The sequence below is a fragment of the Strongylocentrotus purpuratus genome, unplaced genomic scaffold, assembly GCF_000002235.5.
Source record: "Strongylocentrotus purpuratus isolate Spur 01 unplaced genomic scaffold, Spur_5.0 spur5_scaffold_11, whole genome shotgun sequence".
Lineage (NCBI taxonomy): Eukaryota > Metazoa > Echinodermata > Echinoidea > Camarodonta > Strongylocentrotidae > Strongylocentrotus > Strongylocentrotus purpuratus.
In genome coordinates, this window is record NW_022145596.1 from 32,252,971 (window position 1) to 32,280,407 (window position 27,437).

The window sequence follows — 27,437 nt, forward strand, 5'->3', positions numbered from 1 at the left end:
GCAGTGGCGGATCCAGAGGGGGGGGGGGGGCCGGCCCCCCCTAGGAAAAAAAATGTGTATTTTTAGTTTTGTTAACGTCAATTTTCCCTTTTTTTGGATGGGCCCCCCCCCCCGGCGCTCAAGGCAAGGGGGGGGGGTGCAAATTTTCAAATTTTCGAGGGCCAAAAAAAAAATTAAAAATACCTCACTACCCCTCCCTCCCCTCCCCCCCCCCCCCCCCCCCCACCACTGAACGACTTTTCGGCCGGCGCGATTTTCAAATTTTCGGGACAAAAACAAAAAATAGTGCTCACTCCCCCCCCCCCCCCCCCCCCCCCCCCCCCCCCGAGCGACTTTTTTCGGCTTTTAGACTCCTGAATTTCTTGTATAAAAGACCCCTGGCCAATTAAATAGCAAAAAGAAATAAACATGGAAAGAAAAGTAAGGGACTCCCGTTTCATTTTCAGATCTCAGGAGAGGTTCTAAACCAGGCCTTCTCAACTGGCGGCGCTTGCGGTCAGTCGGAGTGGTGCGCGACTGTTGCAAAAAACTAAAGAAGTTGCAGTCGAAGTTGAGCCCAAATTGTCTGCTAAACAAACAGGAAGAAAGGGGAATTTTCTCGTTTTTTTAAACGATTTTATACGACTTTAAACCTGAGGTCTAGTCTAAACAAAAATACGCTTGCGATGTACCAATTTTTGACTCAAACACTACCATAATCATTTTTAGCTCACTCTTGAGCCGGAGGCTCAAAGCATGGACCTCTAAGTGAGCTATTGCCGCCGTCAACATCCGTCATCCGGAAACCTTCTACATTTTCATCTTCTTTCTAAAAATGCAGGGTCAAATTGTTAAACTTTCGTAATGTAGTAATAGTATTAATGATGGGATAAGCATCGTGATTTTTTCTTAATGTTTCTTTGTCATAACAGTCTTTGCTGGGATGTACATGAAAATGGGTCTGATGACTGAATTTGTGGAAGTTTTGTGCGATCTTTATAACTGATTCCCTGTTTTCTCTCATTCAATCTTAATACTATATGAACTTACTTCCTCAAAACATCAACCAATTCAAAATATCGAAAAATGTTAGAAATTCATATACCAAACCCACATTGTATATCCACAGGACACGTACGAAATACAAGACATATTCATTTGTTAAATATACATGATACGAACAAAGGGAATATAATAGGCTAGCCCAGTATCCGTCTCGACATTTTGTGTGATGAGGTGCCGATATATTATGACGGGCACTGATTTTGACCCCGACATTTTTTTTCTCGCCCTGACGTTTTGTTTGTACCTCTGACATTTTAACCTCTTACATTGTTACCTCTTACATTTTTACCTCGGACTTTTTACCTCGGACTTTTTACCTCGGACATTTTTACCTCGGACTTTTTAACTCGGACTTTTTAACTCGGACTTTTTACCTCTGATATTTTTCCTCGGACATTTTTACCTGGCACCAAAGAAAAATCTGTTGAAGGAAAGAGGCACCTATCATTTTCATAGGGGTATTTATCAGATGTTAAAAGGGCATTTTGAAAAGGGGGAGGGGCTCATAAAAAAAAAGGAAAAGGAGCATTTATCCGAAGGAAATATGATAAAAATGCACGTGTCAAAAAAAAGTGACACTTATGAGAGGTGAAAAGTAGCTCTTAAGATAAAGGGAAGGGGGTTCTATTACGAAGGCAAAAGTGCACTTATTGGAAGGGAAAGGGGGCCTGAGTCGAAGTAAAAAGGGGCAAAAATATCAGAGGTATCGGATTAGAAATAAACCACGTTTGATATTTTGGGGTCAAGAGAGAGCTAGAGAGAGAGAGAGAGAGAGTAATGGCTTTATATCCATTGAAAATATTCATATATGAATATTTTCAATGGATATAAGAATGGACAGAATTTGAAAACATTTTCTGTAATTAAAGCTCATACGAGGATAAGAAAAGTAGTTGCTGATAATAATCAAGTTTGAATTATTGCCATATTAACGCTGAATTCAACACCAAAATGGGCCACGCACTGATCGCTCTAGCTCTATACGTTTTTCGTAGGGCCCCACTCACCCACGCACAATTTATATGAGTAAACTAAATAAGGTTGTTAATTTAAATAATCTCATGAAAATTTCACAAAGTATTTATAATTCGTGATTTAGGGTAACGGAAGCTCATAGTTGTACTGTTAATTTTATTCTTGATCTATTTTAGCAACTGATTAGTTACCCTACCCCGTAGTCCACAAAATTGGCAACGAAAGAGAGGCCCTGCTTTTGAACTTTATTTATTTTGTATTTATTTTGGTTGCTTTCTTCTACCTAGTAAGCCGGAAATAGATAAGGAGTCGAGTGTAGTGAAGTGCGAACACAACGAAAGGATTTTCTGCTTCAAAGCCAGGGAAATTTACTTCAGAAGTTCGGATTGAATTCTGTTACAAGCTAATCTATTTTTTCGGAAAAGGTAAGAAGTAACTCATTTTTCACATTTGATTTTGTTAACTTATATTTCGTTACCATCTTTGCATTAAATTTATCGTTACCGGTTGCTCTTGTCCATCTAATTCTTGGGATCGCGATTCCTTGGGCTCCGCCTTCGGGGAGCTGAGAGCGCAAGCACTTGGCCTTGTTTCGCCTTCGACACCGCCGAGTCCGCCGGTCAGTTTCCTCTTACATGTAGAATGTAGACTGTCAGGCCTATAATCTACTGTCATCAGGGTCATCATTAATTATGCCATGTCACTTTTTGAAATGTTGATGTGGTCAAAATTATGACTTGATTGATCCTGTTGATCATGATTGACTCTTCACGCTTGACTTGAGAATTAGAGGTGTGTAAGAATTTGAAGAACAGAAGAATCAAGAATGTTGTCCACTAAGTTAGACCTAATGATGAGTAGACCTTATGAATAAAAATGTGATTGTGAATAAAATTTGTAATTGTATGTGTTGACTGTGTTTGGAATTTTTGGATCATCGACTACTGTGACTAGATCTATGTCTCTACATAATACATAGACTCTAAGGAAAGTAATCAAGAGAAGAAGCAAAAACATGAAATATGGTTAGGCCTAGGCTAGTATATACAGAAGGAATGCAAGATGATGAGTGAAAATAGAGAATAATAATAATAGTCTTATTATAATGATAATGATGATAATGATGATTAATGAAGATTTTAAGATTAATTCATTAAAGAAGACAATGGATTACAGGGAATGCATCTACAGTCTGCTTTCAACTATTTGATCTCATTTAAACATATGAATTATGATGAAATGCTTGTTATAAATATTTATGTATGATGTTATCTGTAATGTGTGAATAAAGATTTATATCAACAACAACAACAACAAAACCCAAAATAATGATAATAATAAATCATGGGAAAGGGTAGACCGAATTTTCCGTCTCTTTCGTTCGTTAGCCTCTTATTGGGGTAGGGTCGGCTCTCTCTTTAGAGACGGAAGCCGTTTATACACATGTCCTTGCTAACGCCACGGCCAGTTCTGGTCGTAGCGTTTTGCCCCCAAAATCCCCCAAAATGTCATTTTACCTCGAGCATGTTATATTGTAAATTAGGCCTAGGCTATAATAAATCAGTTCCACTTACCAACTTGACTGAAATAATCAGTTTAATAGTCCCTTTTTAGGAAATTATGGGTCAAAATCGGAATCCATGTTGAAAAAGATTTTCAAAATGGATTTCGATTTTGACCCATAATTTCCTAAAAAGGGACTATTAAACTGATTATTTCAGTCAAGTTGGTAAGTGGAACTGATTTATTATAGCCTAGGCCTAATTTACAATATAACATGCTCGAGGTAAAATGACATTTTGGGGGATTTTGGGGGCAAAACGCTACGACCAGGACTGGCCGTGGCGTTAGCAAGGACATGTGTATAAACGGCTTCCGTCTCTAAAGAGAGAGCCGACCCTACCCCAATAAGAGGCTAACGAACGAAAGAGACGGAAAATTCGGTCTAGGGAAAGGGGAGATGAAAGAAAAGGGTACAAATGAAAAAGACAGAAATTTGATTACAGGGGGTATACAGTGTATGGGTATATGAAAAAATAGAATGATATGTGGAAAGAGAGAGAATATAAAGTGAAATCAAGAAAAAAATAAAAGAGAAGAAGAATCAGGAAAACATCAAATAAAATTATACAGATAAGGAGAGAAAACTTCAGTCTGACAGAAATTGGGTAATTATAACAAAGTTTAATAGGGAGAATTGATTGATTGATTGATTTTTATTCGACAAGCTACCAACATACAACAATATACAATAACAGATCAGAAATAAGTCAGCTTGAACAGGATAACCCACGAAAGCTCAATAGCTTATTTCCAATGGGGTCCCTTACAGACATGTATAAAATTAATAACTTAAAATAGTAATAATTATTTACAGACAGATAAGAAAAATAAAAGAATTACTTATTAAAGATAATAATAACAGCATTAAACTGATGATAGAAATGATATACATGTAAGTTCAAGAAGAAAAGGAAAAAGAAGAAGAAAAAGATGCAGAGGAAGAAGAGGAAAATAATGATGAATTTGTAGAATTTCTATAACGTACGAAAACATAAGTAAAAATGAAAAAGTATGAACCGGCAGAAGAATACAAATTTCAATCATATAACATGTCATTTACTTCTCTTATCTGACTGTCAAGTATTAGGTATTCCTTTAATTTCCTCTTAAGTATTAGGTATTCCTTTAATTTCCTCTTAAAATGAGCATAGTTTTCTATTTCCTTTACAGCATTGGGAAGGGAATTCCAATGTTTTATGGCATTGTAATAAAACAAATTTCCAATACTCTTTCTGGTAAGTTAAAGTTGAATCGGCTATTTCTTGTATTATAATCATGTACGTCAGTAACAAGATCGAAGTTGGATCGAATATAATGATTCGACCTAGTATGATATATTTTATGCACGTGATGCAATACGAGTTGTTTTGATCTTTGGTCGACTTCAAGAAAACCAGCTTTAGAAAGTTCGCTGTAGCCAACATGAGTTCTTGGACCAGAACAGTTGATAAATCTCACCATTTTGTTCTGTATAATCTTCAACTTCTTTTGATCTGACTTATTTATGTTACTATACCATGCAGGGTTAGCATAGTCAAATAAAAATTGAATAAGAGCAAAACAGAGTGTACGTCTTGCTTTTAAATCCATACAACTGTGATATCTGTACAAAAAATTCAGACGAGAATTTGCTTTTTTACAATTGATTCTACTACAGATGAAAGAATTTTGAATAGAAAAACAAATGTAAACGTCATTGGAAAGCAAACAAAATAACTTAAAGAAGCATGTACATGTACAGTACATGGATGAAGAAAAGACACCAAAGGGCAATTCTCTAAAAAATAATGTTTACCTTATGACGTACATGAACATGTAAAGTCTTTTGTTCCTTTCTTTTTATCCAAAATTTAGAAAAGGAATATTTGGTTAACAGTGAACAGTTGTGATGTCTACAGTCTCTCAGTGGCCTTGCAAAAACACTGTTTATGGGAAAATGTTCATGAGGGAAGAAAGAGGCTCTCTATGAGTACAGATTGAGAAATGTAAAATAAAAGGGGGGAAAACAGGATATATTAAAGAAGAGGAAAGAGTCCAAGACAGGGGGAAGGAGAAGAGAGGGGGGAGGGGAGGGGAGGGGGAGGAGTGTTGTTTGTTTGTTTATAGTATGTTCATTTTGTTGTTGTGGTTGTTTGTTTTTGTTTTATTTTTAATGAGATGGCTTTGCAGGTTAAAATGTGCCACATTGATAATGCAGACTGCAGAGTAGATCACATGTCTTAAAAAACGTTCAGTCTTTTGTTGAGTGAAATCTAAAATGATTAAAAAATCTAGTCAACTTGCTGGACACACACACTTGACATAAATTGAATTCAATGAATCCATGATGGAGGCAGTTCATCAGCCATTCACCTACTAATCCTGTCATGTTTTATGAATACCTTTCTCACTGGCATGCATGGACAGTACATTGTACTTTTTACATTATTTTCAGGGGGACTTCCAAAAAGTGTCATATTACTGTATAAGACAGAAGCTAGTTTTAATCCATTTCCCCAAGAATTTTGGAAATGTGACACAGATTGTCCTCCACTAAAGACAATTTATACAATTTACTTGTGATTCTGTGTATTGCAAAACTGTAAAGAGTTATTGTTTCCCCTTTTTTAAAATCTAAATTGCTTTGTATGCAAAAAATCTAGACAACAACATTTATTGTAATACACAACAATATATATCTTCCATGAACTATCTCTAGATCTGTGAACCATACCATCAAATGGAACTATCAGTTTAAGAATTTAAGTGAATTGAATAGGTGAACTAAAGCTGATCATCTAAACTGTTATTGACCTGTGATTTTGATGCTTCTTGCAACAAGCAGGAAATGACATTCCTCGGATGCATGGATATAAAGCATTTTACTTTGTTTGCCCCATCATCTATTGTCAATTTTTTAACCACCCCCTCGCCCTCCCCTTTTCCTCCTCTCTCTCTCTCTCTCTCTCTCTCTCTCTGATTTAATTGTTTGATTGTTCTCTCAACATAAAAATAATATCAATTGTAAATTAAAGAATGTTGGGAGAGAACAGGGAGCTGAGAAAATGTTATAGATTTAGTCAAACTTTAAAGTCAAGTCACAAGTGATTGTCACTTCTAATGCAGGACTAAATCATCTAGATTACTGTATAAACTACTACAGGGTAGACCACAAGATTTTTTAAATGTAACTGGACTGATTTCAATTTTGACGGCGACAGGTTTTCAAATCAGCAACAGTTTGAATATCACATAAACAGTTTAATGTTCATTCTCAACCAAAATTATTTATGAAATATTAGTCATAAAATCTATTTGGAAATACTTCCAAAGATTGCTTATATTGCACTTTATGTAGAGCCCTTCAGCAAGCCCTTCACACAGGCCACAAGGGACTTTGTGCTCTGCATACATCAGCCCGCCCATGTTCCAATTGTTTACAGGTGTATGTCAACATCTCGGTAGTTGTTTGTGGATCATACGTACAGTTGTATTGTCTAATAGGCCAGTTTTGTAATGTATGATAATCAAATTGAATGCACAAATCTTTGTTACATGTAAGTACCTCGTTACAAATTATTTAATATACCTGTTACAAATAATATCATTTCAATAGTCAGAATGTTAATTACATACAGTACATGTACATCCATGTTAGACGTACATGTACATGTAGGAAAAGCCATAATGTTTGTCTATTCAGGTACACAAATAATATAATTTAAAGTCTGTTTAAAGTGAGATCTTTTGAAGAGTGAGAAAAGAATGATGATGAATAAGATTAGATTGACTGTGATGGTATTTGAATCAATGAAATGTACACACCTATTTTTAAAACATAAATTAACATAAATAATAGCAAAGCAATAACCATGTTTGCAGTTCGAATTGTTTTAATCAAGTGCACCAAACAGCTAGCGTAGATGTATTTGTTTGCATAACCGCATTGTACATGAACATATGTTGTACTGCTGTGCAGCAGGCTTTAAAGGTGCTATGTCCCTTTTGCAGCCAACCTCAAATGCTGTAGAACTTTGCAGGAATTATGAATATGTCATGTATGTCCTATCTGTGAATTTTTAAACGTTAGCAGTGTCCTCATATTCAAATTATGCAAGGAAACCTGTTTACTTGCTAGACTTCACTGTCAGACACTATTGAGTGACTGACTGGCTTTTTTTCTTCTTTGGTAATAACATACATGAAAAGGGTTGTAAAGGGTACATGAGCATTTGTCTACATCAATAACCCACTTCTTGTGATGGCCATGATTAAACTGATTGAATCTTTGCGCAGCATAAAACGTATGACCATTCGGTACAATTGTCTGAAAATCAAGACTATTACTTTTGGGCTCTATAGCCCTAAAGTCGATTTGACAACTAATGGTCGTTATTTTCCCACTTGAAGACATTTTCAAGCCCCACCCTTTTTAGGGAAGTTCTAAATTAGTATTATCTTTCAAATGCAGTTGGAATTTAACTTTTTCATTTTTTGGGCCTGCAAATGGGACATACTGTAGTACCTTTAAGGAAACTCGGCTACAGGAACTGAATAATACATGTACATGTACAAGTACATGTAGAAGTCAGTCTAGCAACCCACTAGCTACATGTACATGTACCATGTCTAGCATAGAAAGCTAGGGATTACTTAGAAGGGTGATGGGGTGTGGAAATGTAAGCCCCTCTTAAAGTGTTGAGAGCCACAAATTCACCAAAAATTTGATGGCAAAATTTCACTTAAATTGTATCATAATGTGAAAGAGGATGTCATTTAAGACACTTCTGCAAAGTGTTTGGAAGACAAAAATATTGATAAAAGAATACATAATTTGGATTTTTTTTTTTTTTGTATGCAGAAAACCTTAATTTTGTATTCTTTCATCAATATTCGACTTAAAACACATTTGTTTCTGAGAATCCCTGCAGAAATGTGTCTTAAATGACATCCTCTTTCACATTATGATAACATTTAAGTGAAATTTTGCCATCAAATTGTCACAGCTCCTGACACTTTAGAGGGGCTTTAATGGGCCATTTATTTACATTGGGAACATTTCGGTATTTATAGACGCTAACGTTTCAACGAAACATGACAAGGCACAAAATGGAGAAGGAAAACAAAATGAGTTTCCACTGTAGGCAAAATACATGTACATATATTTAGTCATTAATTTACCCATCTATCCAAAGGCTAGTATTGATAATAATAATATTGATTATTTAGGAGCGCTAAAAACACAAACAAAATACCACAGCGCTTTAATTACATAATGTAAAGAAAGAGAAACATGAAATACATAGACTCATAAAAATACAACTGTATGTATTGAAATCACATTAAATTACTGATGAAATAGCTTGAAGAAAAAAAAAATTGGTAGATGAGAGTCTGGATTTAGGAATAAAAAATAGTTTATATTTATCAAGGTTACGGGCTGGTCACTGGTGTGTTTATTTGGAGGGTATCATTAAGATATTCAGGTGCCATATGATTTAGAAATTTGAAGACATACATACCTGTACAAGCAGACCTTAGCAAAAGTGTGTCGTTCTTAAATAATTCATTAATATTGTTTTGTATGCATGTACATTGTACATCCATATTTTCCATGCATACATATCTTCCGGTACTTTGGGGGAAAGCTGCATGAATTGTTTTTTCCTGTTACTTGTGGAACTGCTGTTCCTGTTCCTTGTTATGAATCTGACCATGCGTATTTGTTTATTCTTCCCATTCACAGGTAATCAGTCCACTATCACTCACTGTCTGCTATAAGCTGTCTTCGCTGTCTAGTGGCTGGTGAAGACTCCCAAGATTTCATAGAGAGTGACAATGGCTGGTAAGTGTTTCATTGCACACAATATTACAGGTTACAACTTTGCATGATTATTATGTTCTTTATTAGTGTAGTATAAGCAGGTTAGATAAGTTTTTGAATAAGCAAGTCATCTTGAGTTATTGTGTGAGATAATTTACCTCAATGTATAGTTTGATATCAAAGTAGTAACTTACTACTTTGATAGATTGTATGTAGCATGAAGGGAAATGTGAATATTTGACAATTTTAGCTTCTGAGAATATTTATCTTTGTCTGATGTAAGTTTTACACAGCACAAGTTTATTGAATACATATACTATAGTGTCCCAATGATGTTAATTAACATATATTGACTTGTACACTGTAGTTCATAAATGTACATCTGTACTGTAGTGTACATTATCTTTCATTATTGTTGATTTTTAATAAAGCACATTTATGAGTGCAGAATGTTGGATTAAAGGCAGAGTTTGAGTGAAAGACTACTACATATTATTTGATACTGTCCTAAGCTTTAAAGCATACAAACTTGAATTAAAGAATTATTAATGAATGAAATGATCATGACAACTTGTGCCTATTCTTTAACTTTGATGGAAGTTTCCTCATATTCATTAGCCTAACTCTGAGCTTTATATTAAAACTAAAATCTCAGTACTTCAATTAATCAAATGCAATTAGATCAAAGTGGCATAATAATAACTAATTAAGCTACATGTACATGTACATGTACCATAAACACAAAAAGTAGAATTTCTGTTGTGCAGATGTCATTTGCATTAGCTTTCTTTTCTTTCTTCCTTTCTTTCTTTTTCTATATTTTGTAATGTTTTTATTTCAGTGCATGTTTATAATATATTAGCTTGAAATCAACTATCTTCCTCTCTACCTTACCGTCACATTTAAATTTGCCAGCAAAACAGGAAGTCTGAAATTAGCTTGAAATGCCATGGACATCATGGGGGATGTAGACCTCAGTACATGACTACATGTAGTAGTAGTAGTTATCTATGATCTAGATCACATTCACCTAATTTTTAGCATTGGAGAGACTTTTAGATTTTAGAGTAGAATTTTGAGTTTCTTTACTACCGGGTACTTGGATTTGCAAAAATAGAAAGTATTCACCAGTGAATAGCGTTCATTTGATAGGAAAGATCATTTGGTCAGGAGTATGAAAAAAAAGTTAAATATATAACTGGTCAGGATGTAGATGATAAATTGGACCTGATTGCTGTTAGAAGAGATTAAAACTCATTGATAAGCTGCAAATTTTCAGTCACTCCAGCCAAGTCTAAACTGCTCTTATTTTCATACATGTATGTAGTCAATGTGCTGTTAAACTTGATCTTTATTCTTACCATTTTATGAAGAATATCCATTCAGAAAATAAAATTGCTGAGATTAGCTCTCTCACTGTCAAACATTTTGTGGTTAGCTGTTCAAGTTTTGAAATGTTGATTATTCCATCAAAGGACTTTTCAAATGGATATATTTTGGAAAAAAAAGTAAACCAAGATTCCCTTGTATTTCTGGCAATGATTTGGCTTCAAACATTTATTGTTGCCTTTTCAAGCTTCTAAGAGATGTTTCAAATTGTTCATCTTACTTTGAAAAACAACAATTTAAATTATATAACGTGTACATGTAGTTGGTACTAACTACCAATGCCACTCATATACAGTGTACATGTAAATTCAGAAAATAATTATCGTGAAATTTTTATTCTGATCTTGCATGATCTAACAGCATAATCTCTGATTCAAAGAAATAACTTTAATAGCATGCATGTTAAGATAAAAACTAAATCAACACCAATGATTCTAATGATTGGAAAATTGAAAAAGAATGGGTTATTGTGCATGAAATCAAAATGTTTCATTTCCAAACTCTAACCTTTTTTGTTGCCTCTGTAACCCATAGTGATGCCAGTACTACTATGCTTCCAGGTTGCACTGTCATTCTATCTTCCTCACTTTCTCATTTGAGCAATATCTCAAGAATCAATTAAGGAACAAATTTGGTATCTGTTTACATCTTTACAAGGGTTGAACTTGGTAGACTTTGGGAACATGAGGTCAAAGGCCAAATGCAATTGAGGTCAAATTACTAGATTAATGAAAAGAACACTTTTCCCAGATTAATAATTAGGCAAGCTGAGAGTTTTTGGTCCAAAGATTTGAAAAGAATTCCAAAAGAAATTCATTAAATTTTGTACAATATTGGTATCTTTTAATTGTTAATTCAGATTGTGAGGCTGAAGTGGGCTAGAGGTTGTACATGTACCTCTTCTCTTCTCTTTCCACCTGTTACCTTCCTGGGATGCAGCAAGGCTCACTCTTTGCAACTCATTTATTTACTCACTGCAGGTGCACCACCACCACTGCCTTCATCAAGGCCCAAAGGAGCTTATGTACCACCCCCTGTACCGTTCAATCGTCCTAAAGTTGCGTATGTGCACCCTCTCCCTCCCTCCACACCGGTGACAAGCCAAGAAGATGTTCACATGAAACCTGGCCAACAATCTGCTGTGATAAGCATGGATGAGCGAGATGCAGCCCCAAATAGTTTAGGACAGCAGTTGCAGGCAGCGCTTCAAAATAGGATGATGAATAACTTAAATGATATCTCCAGTAAACCTAAACCACCTAATAAGCCGAGTGGGGTGGAAGCGCCAAGACCAGTTCCATCTCAGAGACCAGATCTTTCACACAAAACGGCACCGCAAACAAACCCCATCCCCAGAAATAGACCAATGAGCTATAGTTCCTTTGGGGACCTATTTGGTGGTAGCACTAACAAACAGCAGCAGCAGCAACAGCAATCTGCTTCACTTTCAAACCAAACCTCTCATACATCATCATCATCATCATCTTCATCATTTAATCAGTTAAGTGGCTTGTTTGGTTCCACATCTTCATCCTCATCCTCCACAGGATCAAACGTAACCCTAACAGCCACTTCAGAGCAGAAAAAGGCTGCTGCTAATTTCTCCTGGAATGTTGCTAAAGATACCTCTAAGAATGTGAGTGCTAAAGATGCCTTCAGTGTAGGAAGTCTGTTTGCATCTTCCTACGCCAACAAGGGTAAAGTCAATGCTAGTCAGGATCAGCAAGCAGCTCTGGGACGTATCTCAGGTCAGGTCGGACAGAGCGCTGCCAAGAATGTCACGGCAGAGGAGATAGGCCATGCTACTAATTTTGCAACCACAAATGCTGTGAACAATGCTACCAGAAAAGCAGAACCAGGCAGTCAGCAAAAATCCTCAATAGATCTAATTGCTCAAATGATGGGAAGTAAAGGAGGAGTACCACCCCAATCACAGAATCCTGCCGCTAGAGCCAGACCAAAGCCGTTGCAGCAGAATGCCCCAGCACAACTGAATCTTGCGTCTGGTCTGCCACCCCCTCCCTCTCCTACACCGCGTCAGAAGGTAGCCCCTCAGTCCCAGAGGGTTGCGCCTCAGCCCCAGAGAGTTGCACCCCAGCCCCAATCAAGCCATAGATCAGCACCAAGAGCTCCACCTTCCAAGACCAAGCCTCAAGGAGGAGGAGGCTCTCTGATTGACTTTGATGCATCAGACCACCTCAAGTCTGGACCACCAGGGTTACCCAAGTCCAAGGCTCAGGGTGGTGCAGGAGGTAGGAGTAAGCCCACTATCATCAGACCCAACGCTGGTAACAGTAGATCTTCATCACCTGCAGTGGAACAGCAACAGAAGAAGAGCAAACCTCCACCAAGGGTGAGATTACATTCAATCTTTTTCTACCACCTGGGCCCGTAATCAATTCAATACTTACTGAAAGTACCAAATTTAAGCTTTTTACTTAGTATTTGGCTTGGATAAATACTTAGCCAATTTTGGTATTAATTTCAAACTTTTGGCTAAGTATTTTACCCTAAATTTAAGACAGGTCTCTACCAGACTTAAGCCAATTATTTGGAGGCCTTGATTGGCATGCATATGGTTTTCTTACGTATTATTATAACTTGCCCACAATTATATTAGCCGCATTTATTGCGACGCGTTAATTGCGTATTACTTTTGATTGACCGTGTGATCATGTCACAATGCTCATCAGTAAGTACATGTATTTTACTTAGATTTTGTCTCAGGTAAGTAAAATCTAAAATGCAATTTGAATACGAGATAAGTAAATTTCTAAGCTTAACCCTTTATTTAGTAAATTTCTTACGTATTCTAAGTATTGAATTGAATACCGGCTCTTGCTCTTTAAGTTCCTTTTTCCATGGGTTGTACCATCTGCATATTTTAATGTACCGCCAATTGCAATTGTCTATCTACATGTACACATCTAAGGTGGTACTGGACAGGACCAATTACACGTTCAGACTTCCGTGGCATCTCAAAATGTCATAAAACATCACAACTGAGGGTGCAGAGTTCAAATCTATCTGGTCATGTGTGCTGTTTTCATTTTTGCAGGATTTCAGTATTTTGATTCCATTCATACAAAAGAATAATAAGAGATTCTTTAATACCTAAAACTATTGTGCAAAAACTTTGGTAATTTTTGCAAATGGTCCAGATTGGCAAAATTTTAATTCTGTGAAATCAATCATCCATGTCATAACTTTTTGCAATTCAGCAAGTTTTTTGCCACAGAAACAGCTGTCTTTAAACGGCTCACAAAAATTTCTTGTTTTGTACATGTAAGGCAATCAGGATATTTTTTATGGAAAGCTACATATTCAAAATTGTTTGCCTGTTTCAATAACATCATTGCAGCATTGCGCATTTCTACCGAATCGTGTACATGTAAATGCATGTATATAAGATCCATGAATCTGAACCTTTGTCCAATGGATATTTGCTTTGCTCACATTTTACATTGTACAACTTTTCATAACACAAACATACATACATGTAGACATCATAGCAAATATAGATATCATAGCATAGATATGTAACATTTTAGATATAATTTACGCAATATACAGTCAAACCTGCTTTAGTGACCACCTGTCTACAAAGACCACATTTTTTGTTTCCCTTGAAAATGGTTTCTCATTGTAACATGTACACTGTACTAGGCACCTGTACACAAAGACCACCTGCCTATAAAACCACCATTCTTGTCTACAGATGGGTTTCACTGTATGAAAGAAAAACAGTAATATAATACTTTTTTCATTGACTTGTAGAGGGAAAAAGTAGTTGTTTGACATGACCCTGGAAAAACAATAGCACTTGTTATTATGGAGTGAACTGATCGTTTGTCCAGATAGAGAAGGAACAAAGCAATTTTAATAGGAAACGTTCAGTACGGCACTCCATTGATCAGTAACGTACTGCTCTTCACACTTTTGTATCTCATAACACACAGATAATTGAGTACATACATGTACATGTATATATGGGATCACTGTTTTCACAGGTACTTTTTTCATCCCCACGTGCCATTCTAGTAGATACAAAAACAAACAAACAAAAATAATGTGCAGTTTACTCCAACATATTTATGTGAATGTGCTGTAATGCAGGAAGAATGTATACCGGTACCTAATCAGGAAGCGCTCCAAGTCCAATCTTGTTTCGTATTTCATTTACTGCAGCCTGTTGGTGGTCCACCTACCAAGAAGATGGCTCCAGCCAGACCCAACGCAGTCCATGGTACCCGCTCAGCTGGCAGTACACCACCTAGACCAAGTGGACTACAACCAAAGAGGAAAGCACCTCCTAGACCTGGTAGTCAGAAAGGTAAAAAATCAGATGCATGTTGTAGATGGTGAACTATAATGCAATTTTTTAAGTTTGTTTAAAAAAAAATAGTAACAGATATTATCAAGATGTTGCTGTTGTTGTTGTAGATGTTGATATTATTTGTTATTGATGATAATTGTGGTGGTGTTAGTAGTGGTGTTGGTAGTGATTAAAGGTAAAGACCAGTATTGGAAACGCCCCAATTTCAAAAAATGAAATGGAAGTTCTTATTACCAATCATGTGAAAGAATATGTTTTGACTAATACATGATGATAACAAATTTGCCGGGAAACCACCTACTAATTCATACATTTGGTAAATTTGTTTCTCTCATGGTCTGTGAGAGATATAGGGTAGTTCCATATACATCTTTCTGTGTATAGTGCTTGTAACTTTACAAAGAAAGGGCCAAATTTCTTATCATTTTGATGATTCCAGAACCTTGCAGATGCTAGATGCTAGATGATCAACCTTTTCTGATCGATTCCACAACGTTTCTTTCACAATGCAATCGCATGACCATAACTGGTCTTTACCTTTAAATAAGAATTATTTTCATGTTCCCGTGTATGGTGTTATTTTCTTTTGCCTAAATTGGCAGCACTGTATGTTGTATAATTGTTTAATAATCTTCCAAATCATACTCTACTTTCTATAAAATGTAATGGATGTGTTACCAGTTTGATTTAACCCCCTTCTGGTTTACCCTAAGCATAAGTATATTGTTCATATGGTTATACTCTTCATGATAAAAGTATGGTGGTTTGAATCTGAAATTAAGAATAGTTGTGTAGAATGAATGCTAGGGATATACTGTACATATGCTGGGGATATACATGTATATAATTATGTTAAATGTGCTAGATTCAATGCATATTAATTGAGATTGTGGGAATACGCTTTGCCACATTTTGAATATCGGTATGCATTATGTATTGAAAAAGGAATAGAACACACTCCGGTGTGTTTTCATTATGCAAAGTTGATTTTACAGAGTCATTGTTGTTTGAGTTATGTTAACCTTTGACCTTTCCTGGTTGTTACTGTAGGTAAGAAGATGGCTCCTAAAGGCCCAGGTGGAGGAGGAGGAGCAGCCAAGAAGTTACCCCCAAGACCAGGACCTGGACATGCTCTTTATAATAAATATATGGTGAGATTTACATTATTGGTTTAACAATGTTGATTATGCATACTGTATATCTACATGTTGATAAAGATAACTATTTCCCAGGTGATATTTCTCTCTGTTTCAATATTATATTTATATAATATTTTACGGCTTTGATTGTGATACAAGAATATATTGTCATAGCAAGAGCAATATATTCTAGTATCGAACAGAAACAAAGCCATATAATATTATTATTATTATCTGTCTCAGGCTGACTAGCGAAAAAACAAATTTTGATTTACCTCGGTAGATATGGCTTTGTTTCTGTGTGATATCGATATCGATAGTAGAAGTTCCTGAATGACTGAGCAATATCAAAAACAATATTGATCAGTCATCCGGATACTGCGCTAAAGATATTAAATACACTATTTTATTGCAACACTTGGAAGCCTTATATAGATAATAACATTTCATATTTATTGGGAATTTTTATTGTGATTTTATCTTACATATTCTTGAAAAAGATTATGCCAATTGTATTTGATGATTAAACTTATAATTATTATAAAAACTGATCCTTATCTAAAAAAAAATATTTAAAAAAAAACATTTTTACAAACCACATAAACATATTTCTTCAACTTAGTGCACTTACTCTCCTTTCCAATGTTATTCGATTGCAATGGCATTTCATTCACAAAGAACATGAAAATGGATCAGAAATTTCTTGTAGATCACTTTGTAATTTTAGCCTGACTTTGCCATTTTGCAAGATGTAAATGAAAATGACATGGTTCCCATTAATTTTCTTCTTCAGAATTTGAATAATAAAATGGAATAAAATTATACAAAGGCATTAATGGTCAAATTTCCCCTAAAATATGGATGCTCAACATTTGTCGGTGGTTTGAAGTGCCCGAAATTTGACAAAAGAGAGCTTGTCTTTTTTCTTTATTTTAAAAATGGGTTCATAAATTGAGAAGTATGGAGGAAATTCACATAAAGATGAAATATGAAAAAGGGCACTCTGATTGAAAACTTGTCTCACAAAATATGTTTTTGTACACATTTTTGTAAACTGTAAAGTTATTTGTAGGCATGCATACTGACAACCTTTGTAACTGTGCTCTTTTTTAGGTTATTTTGGTAACTGTCACTTTGATGTTTGTTCAACTTCATACTGATGACACCCCTTTTGAATCAGTGTGTGAAAATACACATGTATATCCAGCCTATGATGATTTCAAATGTCATCTTAGTTTGCTCAGAGGAAACATGATCAAGATTATTGGGAGCAAACTTGACTATGATCCAAAGATCAAATAGTGTAGTCTTCCTAAACAGACCCTGATATCAGTGCAAAGAAGTGTGGAAAGTTCACTATCAGTTTATAAAACTAAGTGCTCTACTTTTTATCCCAATATATAGTCTGTACATGTCTGAAAGGTTAGACTAGATCATGTAAAGGTCAAGTGTACCTGCAAACTAATTCTAGCTGTACGTGCCCCCCTTTGTAGAGAGATTACTCACGAGATCCTTGAACTGCTGTAGTCAACTAGTCATATTCCCAGAATAACTACAAATGATCAGGAAATCATTCAAAGAGAAGGAAATCATTCAATGACAACTAATCATCACTGTATTATATGTGGTTGTCCTTATGTAACTATTTTCCATACTAGGCTTGATTACAGTTATACATGTACTGACTGCATTCACAGATATACATACATCTACATTAAAGGTAAAGACCAGTTTTGGAAATGCCCCGCTCTCAAAAAATTAAATGGAAGCTCCTATTACCCAATCATGTGAAAGAATATGTTTTGACTATTAAATACGTGATGATACAAATTTTGCTGGGAAACCGCCTACTAATTGATATATTTGGTAAATTATTATATCTATCCGGACTGGGTAGATATAGGATATATACATTGTACATCTTTCTGTGTACAGTGCTTGTAACTTTACCAAGACTGGGCCAAATTTCTTATCATTATGATGATTCCAGAACCTTGCTGTACACACCAATACTTATATGCTAGATGATCAACCTTTTCTGATCTATGCCACAACATTTCTTTCACAATGCAATCGCATAACCAGAACTGGTCTATACCTTTAACAAGAGATATCAAAAGTTAATTTCTTTTCTAATCTGTTATTTCTGTTAGCAATTCTAAAGTAACAAAACTTTCTGTATCTGTTGATTTGAATATGATTACTTTGGAAACAGAAATCAACTCGATTCTATAGTGAAGTGAAGTGAAACAGGAAATAGTAGCTTAGCTAGTTTCATCCAATGTTTCATTTTCTTTTCAAAGAAAAGACTTTTATGTTCTTGATAAATGCAGCATCACATCATCATGGAGAAATATTTCCGAATGACTACAGGAAATTGTGCTTTTAGCTTCAATCATCTTACAGATACATCTCTTTAAAGCCCCTCTAAAGTGTTGGGACCCCAAGATTTGATGGCAAAATTTCACTTAAATTGAATCATAATGTGAAAGGATGTCATCTAAGACACATTTCTGCAAGGATTTTCGAAACAAATGTGTTTGAAGTTGAATGTAGATGAAGGAATAAAAAATTTAAGTTTTCTGCGTACAACAGAACACCCAAATTATGTATTTTTTAACCAATATTTGTCTTCAAACACATTTGGGGGATGGATCTTTGCAGATTAATGCAGAAGTGTGCTTTAAATGACATCATCTTTCACATTTTGATAGAATTTAAGTGAAATTTTGCCATCAAATGTTTGGGGCTCCCAACACTTTTGGTGGATTTGGGGCTCCCAACACTTTAGAGGGGCTTTTAAGTCTGTAAGAATCTATAATTAGAATGTGGTTTTGTATGATACTCAGTAGGGTGCATGAGTCACTCACAATCCCTGATCAGTTGACTATCGACACCTGTTCATTGCAGTAAAGTCAACTTGGTTCAGTCATGATCCTTACATGTCACTTCTCCATGAGCATACTAAGTACACTCATATATATATATATATAAATATTTCGATCATAATTTGTTTTTGTAATGTATGTAGCATATTTTGTATTATTACTTGCATATTTGAATTAACTTCACTGCTTTCTGAAATTTACCAATAAAGGAGAAAGAAACAGAAAAGTCATTTTGATAGTGTTACTCATAGTTTCAGAGTGTATACACTATACATGCAGTATATTGCTCTTAAAAGTTTTGCATCCTAAATCAGCCAAATTATTTGTTCATCCCCATTTACCATTCATTTGGTTCAAAATAACACCAGTGCGGTTTACTGCGTTATACTGTAAACAAGCCTTTACATACACACGTTGTCATGGCGAAGTTAGATTGAACTTGTTTCTTTAAAGGTAAAACAAAGTTTTGGTATGGGGTCATGAATTTGGTTCAAATGAACATATTGGAAGCATACGCGACCCTACAATATTCAGTGATAGTTGTCGCGGTTGAAATCGATTCTACAGTTATGAAATTATAAATAATAAACTCTTTATGTTGTATAGCTCCCTCTCAAGGTCAAGATATTAATTAAGCTATAAAATAATGTTTCTTGACTAAAATCGACCGATTAGCTATTCCCGTTTGGAAATTATATATCACAACTACATATTCTGAAATGTTCATGGTTGCAGCTACCACTGTACGGCCGTATGGCGCTATTTGAAATTTATCACAATTTACCGGGAGCACCGGTAAATTTTTATATTAAATTTTTCTCGAAAGCAGAAGTGTTTTAGGGGCTAAATTTTCTGGTGCTTATATTACATCCACATGGGCATCCAAATATATCAAAATTGAAAAGAATCACCACCATCCAATTTTCAAAAATTCCCCAAACTTTGTATTACCTTTAACTGTTCTTGTTTGTATTAAACCAGGGATCTGAACCTCATGCTGTCGCCACGTTTGATTATCAAGGAGTAGAAGCAGATGAACTCTCTTTCAAGGTAACAAACTTGTTTCAATTGTATGACCAATACATTGCAACAGATAATTATGAATCATTCAGAGTCACAGTCAGTCACAGCTCTGGATTAACAGCCCTGTAAAAGTAAACAAACTTTGTTGACAATGATTTGGGACTCTTCATAGTAATTTTTTGCTTGGTCATGGCATGAAAATATGAACAAATAAAAATTATTGTCTGGATTTTAGAATATTTGAATCTTTCTTGAAGTTTGGGATAAAATTAAATGAAAGATATTCATAGACAGACCCAGGAGGTCATCGGGGGAAGGGGAGGGGTAGACCAAGAGAGGGCAGATCAGTAGGTGAGATTAATCAGAATTAAAAGAAGTGGTTTCTCTGTAGGAAGGAATGAAGTGCATATTGCTGTTAAGATACTGTTCTTAAGATAATTGATGTAGACAGTGTGGTTATTATGTGACTTTTGATTATAAGCTGGTGATAATTGATGGATGTTGTTGTTAATCTTTATAGACTGATGGTGTAATGTTGTTGTTTATCTTTACAGACTGATGATGTCATCATCCTTGTGAAGAGGATTGATGCTGATTGGTTGGTTGGAAAATGCAAAAATAAGGAGGGAATGTTTCCGGTTCAGTTCGTCAAAGTTGTGAAAGATCTCAACGAAATTATGGAGGTATGTGCTTATCTCTCATTTTATCACTTTTCAACTGTTTTTACCATTTTCTTTGGTTCCCAGATATCATTACCTCTGATATTGACGTAACCCCAGAAAATTAGTTCCCTTTTTCCAGCCAGGGAACTTTCAGGGAATTAGAAGGACAACAAATAACAAATACCGGTATCAGGAATTCCTTTTGCCCGAAAAGGAAAATCTTGTCTTTTTGAAGAAAAAAAAAAAATTTGTCTTATGTCCAAACAGTGTATCCACTTAATGTTTGGTCATGAAAGGATTGAAGTTAGTAATGAAAGAAACAAACAAATGTAATAAGTCCTCTGTTCAGAGCTAGAAGCGGGGTGACTCTGTGTTAATATCCTTTTTGCTCCAAACTGAAGAGATTGGAATGATATAATCAAATGAGATGGAGATACTGTCAAATTTGTTTTATGACCACCTCTATGTAAAGCTACCTGCGCATAGTGGCCATGTAATCATTTGCATTTTGTCTCCCTTTAAGAAAGAAATATGTATTGTAGAACCTGTTCATAAAGGCCACCCGTCTACAGTGGTCATTTTCTCAGTTTCTCTTGGATATCCTCAGATAGGCTTGAAATAAAGCAATATAAAGGACAGTGAAGAAAAAACATAGAACAGATATCAAGACCCCTAAACCAGGGAAGTGCAATATCTCCTGTTCATCTCATTTTATGATAATAATAACAAGAATAAAAGACAGTGCTTATAAAACCCTTTCCACCAAAGTCTCTTAAGCGCTATAAGAAAACAAAATGCAATGACAAACAAACATATATTAAACGAAAATTACAAATAAACCTACAAATTACAATACATATGAAATATACATCAATGTGTGCAGAGTATGTAAATCATCAAAAGCAATTTTGAATAAATGTGTCTTAAATGTGTCTTTGCTAGGAGGATTACGACGGTCCCCAAGCCGTAGCAATCTATGGTTTCATAGCGTCTGCAGCTGATGAGATTGGCTTTGAAGAAGGTGATACCATCAAGCTATTAGGAACCGTCGGTACTGTATGGTTTAGAGGAGAAGTGAAAGGAAAGTCTGGTATCTTCCCATCAAATCATGTGGAAGTCATTGTAAGTAACTAGTTTCATTCATTTGTTTCTTTATATCTCTTTCTCTTCTTTTCTTTTTCATTGCCTCTTTATCTCTCATCCAAGTTTTAAGTTTCTTTCAAGTCTATTGTTTCCACTGTATCGAAAGTAACATAATTGATCATAATGTACATGGTAATAATCAATAATCATAACTAAAAATACAATATTGGAACATAATGTACATGATAATAGTTATGACAAAACACACAGTAATGGAATACTCATAAGTACGATAAAGACATTGAAAGGCTAAATAAAGTGGGGATCTAATAAAAAGTAAAGAATGTATTATATAGGTCCCAATTAATTATGGTTGTGTATATAAATTAGGATATCTGAATAAACATAAGGTATTCACAAAAGCATATTACGGGTATACAATGGTTATCGTTAAGTGACGTATTTTACTAAATTACTGAAATAAGGGAAAAGTTCTGTGCTTTCCTCAGCACAACCGAATGTATAGAAAATAAACAAAAGGTACGTAAGAAAAGATGATAAACGAGAAAGGAAAGTAAGAAAAATGCAGGAAGACAAATAAAGCTCTCTCTCTGTTTTCCCCCGTCTCTCTTTGTCACTCTCTCACCCCATTAATTTGTAAATAATTTATTAAAAAGTTCAGTCAAACTGGATACCATATGAAAACAATACTTTAAAAATATATTTGTGTTTTACTTCTCACATGTATTTTTGTGCCATGACTTGTAATACTCGTTTGATGCTGATGCACCAGAACTGGAAATTGAAAATAGTACAAAAATAAACAAATTTTGAATTATCTCTAATTGCCCCCCCCCCCCCCCACAAACACATGAACATTAGAAGTATGAGTTGATTAGATAACAGAATATCTGTATGAAATATAATTGTGGCCCATGGATACCATTGTGAAAATTCCCTTTTTGACCCGCTATTTTCACCCAGGTACCTCTACCAGGCGGCTCTCCTTCCATTGATAGTATCAGGTAAGTAACGAGCATAGACATGTCATTATAACAGGTCTTAATAACATACATCTACATAACATTATAACAGGTCTTAATCATATACATGTATATCATTTACATGTTTTTTTAATGTTTAAATGTTTTTTTCAATTTTTCTTCTTTTGGGATACCATGTTACAAGCATTTTGCTTTTCGATGTTCCTATCCATGATTTTATTTACTGTTTTCAATTGATATACTGTTATTGTTTTCATTTGATGTTGTTTTATGGTTGAATCAATAAATATAAAAAGTACAATACATATCATTATTACGGATCTTAATCATAAAAATGTACATGTACATATCATTATAAAAGTTCTTAATCATATACATGTACATATCATTATAAAAGTTCTTAATCATATACATGTACATATCATTATAACAGTTCTTAATCATATACATGTACATATTATTATAACAGTTCTTAATCATATACATGTACATATCATTATAACAGTTCTTAATCATATACATGTACATATCATTATAACAGTTCTTAATCATATACATGTACATATCATTATAACAGTTCTTAATCATATACATGTACATATCATTATAACAGTTCTTAATCATATACATGTACATATTATTATAACAGTTCTAAATCATATACATTTACATATCATTATAAGGAATCTTAATGAGGATAAAAGTTGGTGATAGTGCAATCATGTCATGTGCACTCTATAAAATGGATCATCACTTAAGATGTCAATTTTGGTTGCATTTTCAAAGACATACATTTAAGAACTTTTCCTTTGATGGTCATTATTTTTATCAGGTTTTCATTTTCATTTCATACATCACATTTAAATTGTGACTTTTTTATATATAGTGTATCCATGAGGAACCAGAGTATCAACATATACACAAAACAGTGCATAATGAAAAACCTGCATAAGACATACACCCATATTTCTCTTGTACATGTATATCTCTTTGTAGCAGTGGTCCTCGCTGTAAAGCCAAGTTTGAGTACACCGGCAGCAGCGCGGATGATCTGACGTTCAGCGAGGGCGCTATAATCAAACTAACAGGCCGAGTAGGTGATGAATGGTATAATGGTGAGCTGAATGGACAATCTGGTATCTTTCCTGCTGCATTCATTGATGTGATAGAAGATCTACCAGCTGCAGTTCGGGCATCACCAACTACAGGTATGACTTCAATACACCCTTTCACGGTTACAAGAGTGTGCATGCGCCGATATGGACGCCATTTTAAATTGCGAGTAAACACTGCAAGTAACTTTTATGTAATGCAGCAAGCAAGGCGCATGTGTCGATATGATTTGAGCGCGTCTGAAAAAAATTGATGATGCAATGTTTACTCGCAAATTAAAATGGTGCCCTTAACTGTGAAGGGGTGTACTGTATGTAGTCAATGTTGTAGCTAGAAATTCAGAACAACAACAAAACAATATTAATGGCTTCTTATATTGTGTATGTTGTGACTCTCCTGGTGCTCCAACAATGTTATCCCGCTCACAGCTGGAGCATGTAGTGCTCTGGCATATCGGGCACCCATATACACCTGGGTGTAGAGTGGCAAATGTGGATTAATGTCTGGCTTAAGGATGTAAGTGCATGGCTAGGATTCAAATCCTCAACCCTCGGATTGAGAGTCGAGTGAACGAACCACTATACCACGACACTTCCGCAATGAATCTGTTGAGTGAAACTAATAATAATAATAATGATAATATATGAGTTTTGTAATGCACCGGATCTACTTGAAATCAACGAGTGAAAATGAGAGGAATATTGTTCATCTAACTGTGATATCTTGAGTGAAGGACTACTCATGAAGTCTGAAACTTTCCCATTAAAACACTTTTTTCTGTTATACTTTCTCTCTCTCTCTCTCTCTCTCCCCCTCTTTGCGTGACAATATTGTTTATGCTACGGTGATATCTTGAATTGAGGATTACTCATGAAGTCTGAAACTTTCCCATTAAAGCACTTCATTCTGTTATACTTTCTCTCCCTCTTTCTTTCTCTTTGCATGACAGGAAATGAAGTTCGTGCACTGTTTGACTTTGATGGTGCGGACAATACCGAGCTCACTTTCAAAGTAAGTTTCACTTTCTAAATCTTCAAGTATGAAAAAATATTCAATGTCATCAGCAGTTAAAGTGTAAGTTTTTCATTAAAATCATCAGCAACAGAAGGACAATTCAAACAGAGTTTGAAGACATATCTATTCTGAAACCCTATTCATTTAATGTTGAACTCACACTGTTACTGCTTGGTAATTTGTATATAATTTAACTTTAACAGTGATTCATGGATGGCATCTCAAAACACTTTGTTTCCAGTGAAAAGGGCACTATATAAAGTGCAAATATTACTATTATTATTCTGAAGAGTATAAAATACCAGCATTATTCAAGTATGATGTGTTTCTCTTTCACAATGAAGATATGAAACTTCTTTTTTCAGAAAGAAAGGAATAGAGAAGGTCAAGATATGCTCAGCAAACTACCTTCGGTTATTGTTAACATTGGAAATTGTTTCTAAAAGAGAAATGTTTTAAAGCCCTACTGCACTACTTATAGCTATTTGCGCCCTCTATATAGCACACAATGCCTAATTGGTGACCATTGGTCCCCCCCAGGGTTCCCTTGTTCTTATGTTAAGTGAGAGCTGATTTGATGTGATAACCACTTGTCAGTGACCATACAGGGAGGTCTAATCCCTCCTTGCCAAACTATTGCAGATAGACTTTAAGATGCGTTTTGAAGGTTTCAACAGTATCACAATTTTCAATATATTCTGACAAGTTATTCCAAAGCTCTGTTTTCATTTTATATTTTATTCTTCTCACCCCAAGGATGGAGATAAGATCACAGTGACTGCTCAGGTAGGTACTGATTGGCTGGAAGGAGAACTCAATGGAAAGAAAGGAAGATTCCCTGCTGCCTTTGCAGACAGAATACCCTCTGGGCTCCCACAAGCTACGGATAGAGAGGTGAGTCTGTTATAAGCTATAGATTTAGGGGTATGGTAGTTATAAGCTACAGACATAGGGCAGTTACAAGCTATTGACTCATTGGTAAGTCAGTCATGATCTTCATTGAGGATGGCATAAATTGGTTATTATCTAATGTACTTTGGTCAACATGTGTATTTCTGAAAGTGATGCAGACGTTCTGGAATTTTGTTTTCTTTATTTGTTCTTGTCAAGGGAATTTCGAATTTCACAACATGGTAATTTTCAAGATTTTTTTTTTTTTTTTTGGGGGGGGGGGGAGGGGGTTTTCTTCAATTTAATTTTTAAAAATCTTTATAGGACTCTAATATGTCACTATGAACATGACTGACAAAGAAAGCGGACAAAATATACAGTTCCTCAGGTAGATAAAGGAACATCCCTTCACTGCTATTATGTAAAAATGTGTAGAACAGGTGTCACATGCATATTCACCTTTTTACATAATAGCAGTGAAGGGATGTTCCTTTGTCTACATGAGGAACTGTATATTTTGTCCGCTTTCTTTGTTCGTCATATTCACAGTGTGTACAGGCCATTCTTGTTCACACAACGATTTTAGATTATTTCCAGTTGACTAATGTATGGGACCAATCATGACAATGACTTTGCATGTCCACCACAGACCTCTGGAGTTGATCCACACTGTGTGGTGTCCTTTGACTTTGAGCCTGCTGGTGAGGATGAGATCAAACTCAAAGCAGGCGAGAAGGTCACCCTCCTGGAGAGGATTGGTGAAGATTGGCTCCGGGGTAAGGTCGACTCACGAGAAGGTATCTTCCCTCGGTCGTTCGTTGATGTCATCATTGATCTCCCGTCTGCTGGAGCTACACCCTCTACTGCTAAGGCTTTACACGACTTTGATGCTGAAGATGCAGATGAACTGAACTTCAAAGTGAGTAAATAATCAGTAATTGTAATAAATATAATAATAATGATATTAGATATGTTTTTTTAGAGCACACGTATCCACCATGCAAGATGCTAAAGGCTATCCAATATTACCCAGCTCTGCTTGCAGTATTCAATGAATTCCTTCCTACTGTTACCTATTTAACACCTGGGTGGAGAGTAGCAAATGTAGGTAAACGTCTTACTAAAGGATATTATTTCTGCGACGGGACTTGAACCATGCACCATGTGATCCATAAGAACAAGAATTAACCTTGTAATAATGTGTTTCCAGTTAATGTATCTTTAATAACCATTACAACTTTCATGCAGGTAATAACAAGTTTTTTTTATGATCTGTTTGTTTCATGCAGGCTGATGATGTGATTACAATCACAGAGCGTGTTAACGATGAATGGCTGATGGGTACGGTTAATGGCAAGTCTGGTCGATTCCCTGCGGCATTCGTTGAACTCTCATCATGATCTGCACGTGAAATTCCATCATCTAGAGATAACTTCCCACTGCACCCTGTTACAATGCAATTAAGGAGATTGCCATTAAGATTGCATGGGTTCATATCCCACCGCTGCGA

The 27,437-nt window shown here is 35.4% G+C and overlaps 1 protein-coding gene across 2 annotated transcripts; it reads left to right on the forward strand.

Annotated features, from left to right (window-relative positions):
• The first annotated feature begins 2,300 nt into the window (after nucleotides 1-2,300).
• Nucleotides 2,301-27,391, forward strand: LOC589053 (SH3 domain-containing protein 19). 2 transcript variants are annotated; one of them, XM_788710.4, is made up of 14 exons: nucleotides 2,301-2,444; nucleotides 9,308-9,406; nucleotides 11,755-13,127; nucleotides 14,963-15,107; nucleotides 16,161-16,261; nucleotides 20,119-20,187; nucleotides 20,715-20,843; nucleotides 21,765-21,944; nucleotides 22,890-22,930; nucleotides 23,906-24,117; nucleotides 24,972-25,033; nucleotides 25,793-25,930; nucleotides 26,577-26,846; nucleotides 27,217-27,391. In XM_788710.4, exons 2-14 carry the CDS (start codon nucleotides 9,400-9,402, stop codon nucleotides 27,325-27,327), a joined length of 2,838 nt encoding a protein of 945 aa, XP_793803.2. In that variant the 5' UTR covers nucleotides 2,301-2,444; nucleotides 9,308-9,399; the 3' UTR covers nucleotides 27,328-27,391. The 2 variants fall into 2 exon arrangements, with proteins under 2 accessions (XP_793803.2, XP_011679825.2); XM_011681523.2 differs by having other exon boundaries at nucleotides 23,909-24,117.
• Nucleotides 27,392-27,437: the final 46 nt, after the last annotated feature.

Excerpts from the sequence above, each read along its gene's own strand:
- LOC589053 (XM_788710.4), top strand. Across the intron at positions 20,844-21,764 it reads ATCTCAACGAAATTATGGAG|GAGGATTACGACGGTCCCCA; the intron begins GTATGTGCTTAT and ends TGTCTTTGCTAG. Across the intron at positions 26,847-27,216 it reads CAGATGAACTGAACTTCAAA|GCTGATGATGTGATTACAAT; the intron begins GTGAGTAAATAA and ends TGTTTCATGCAG.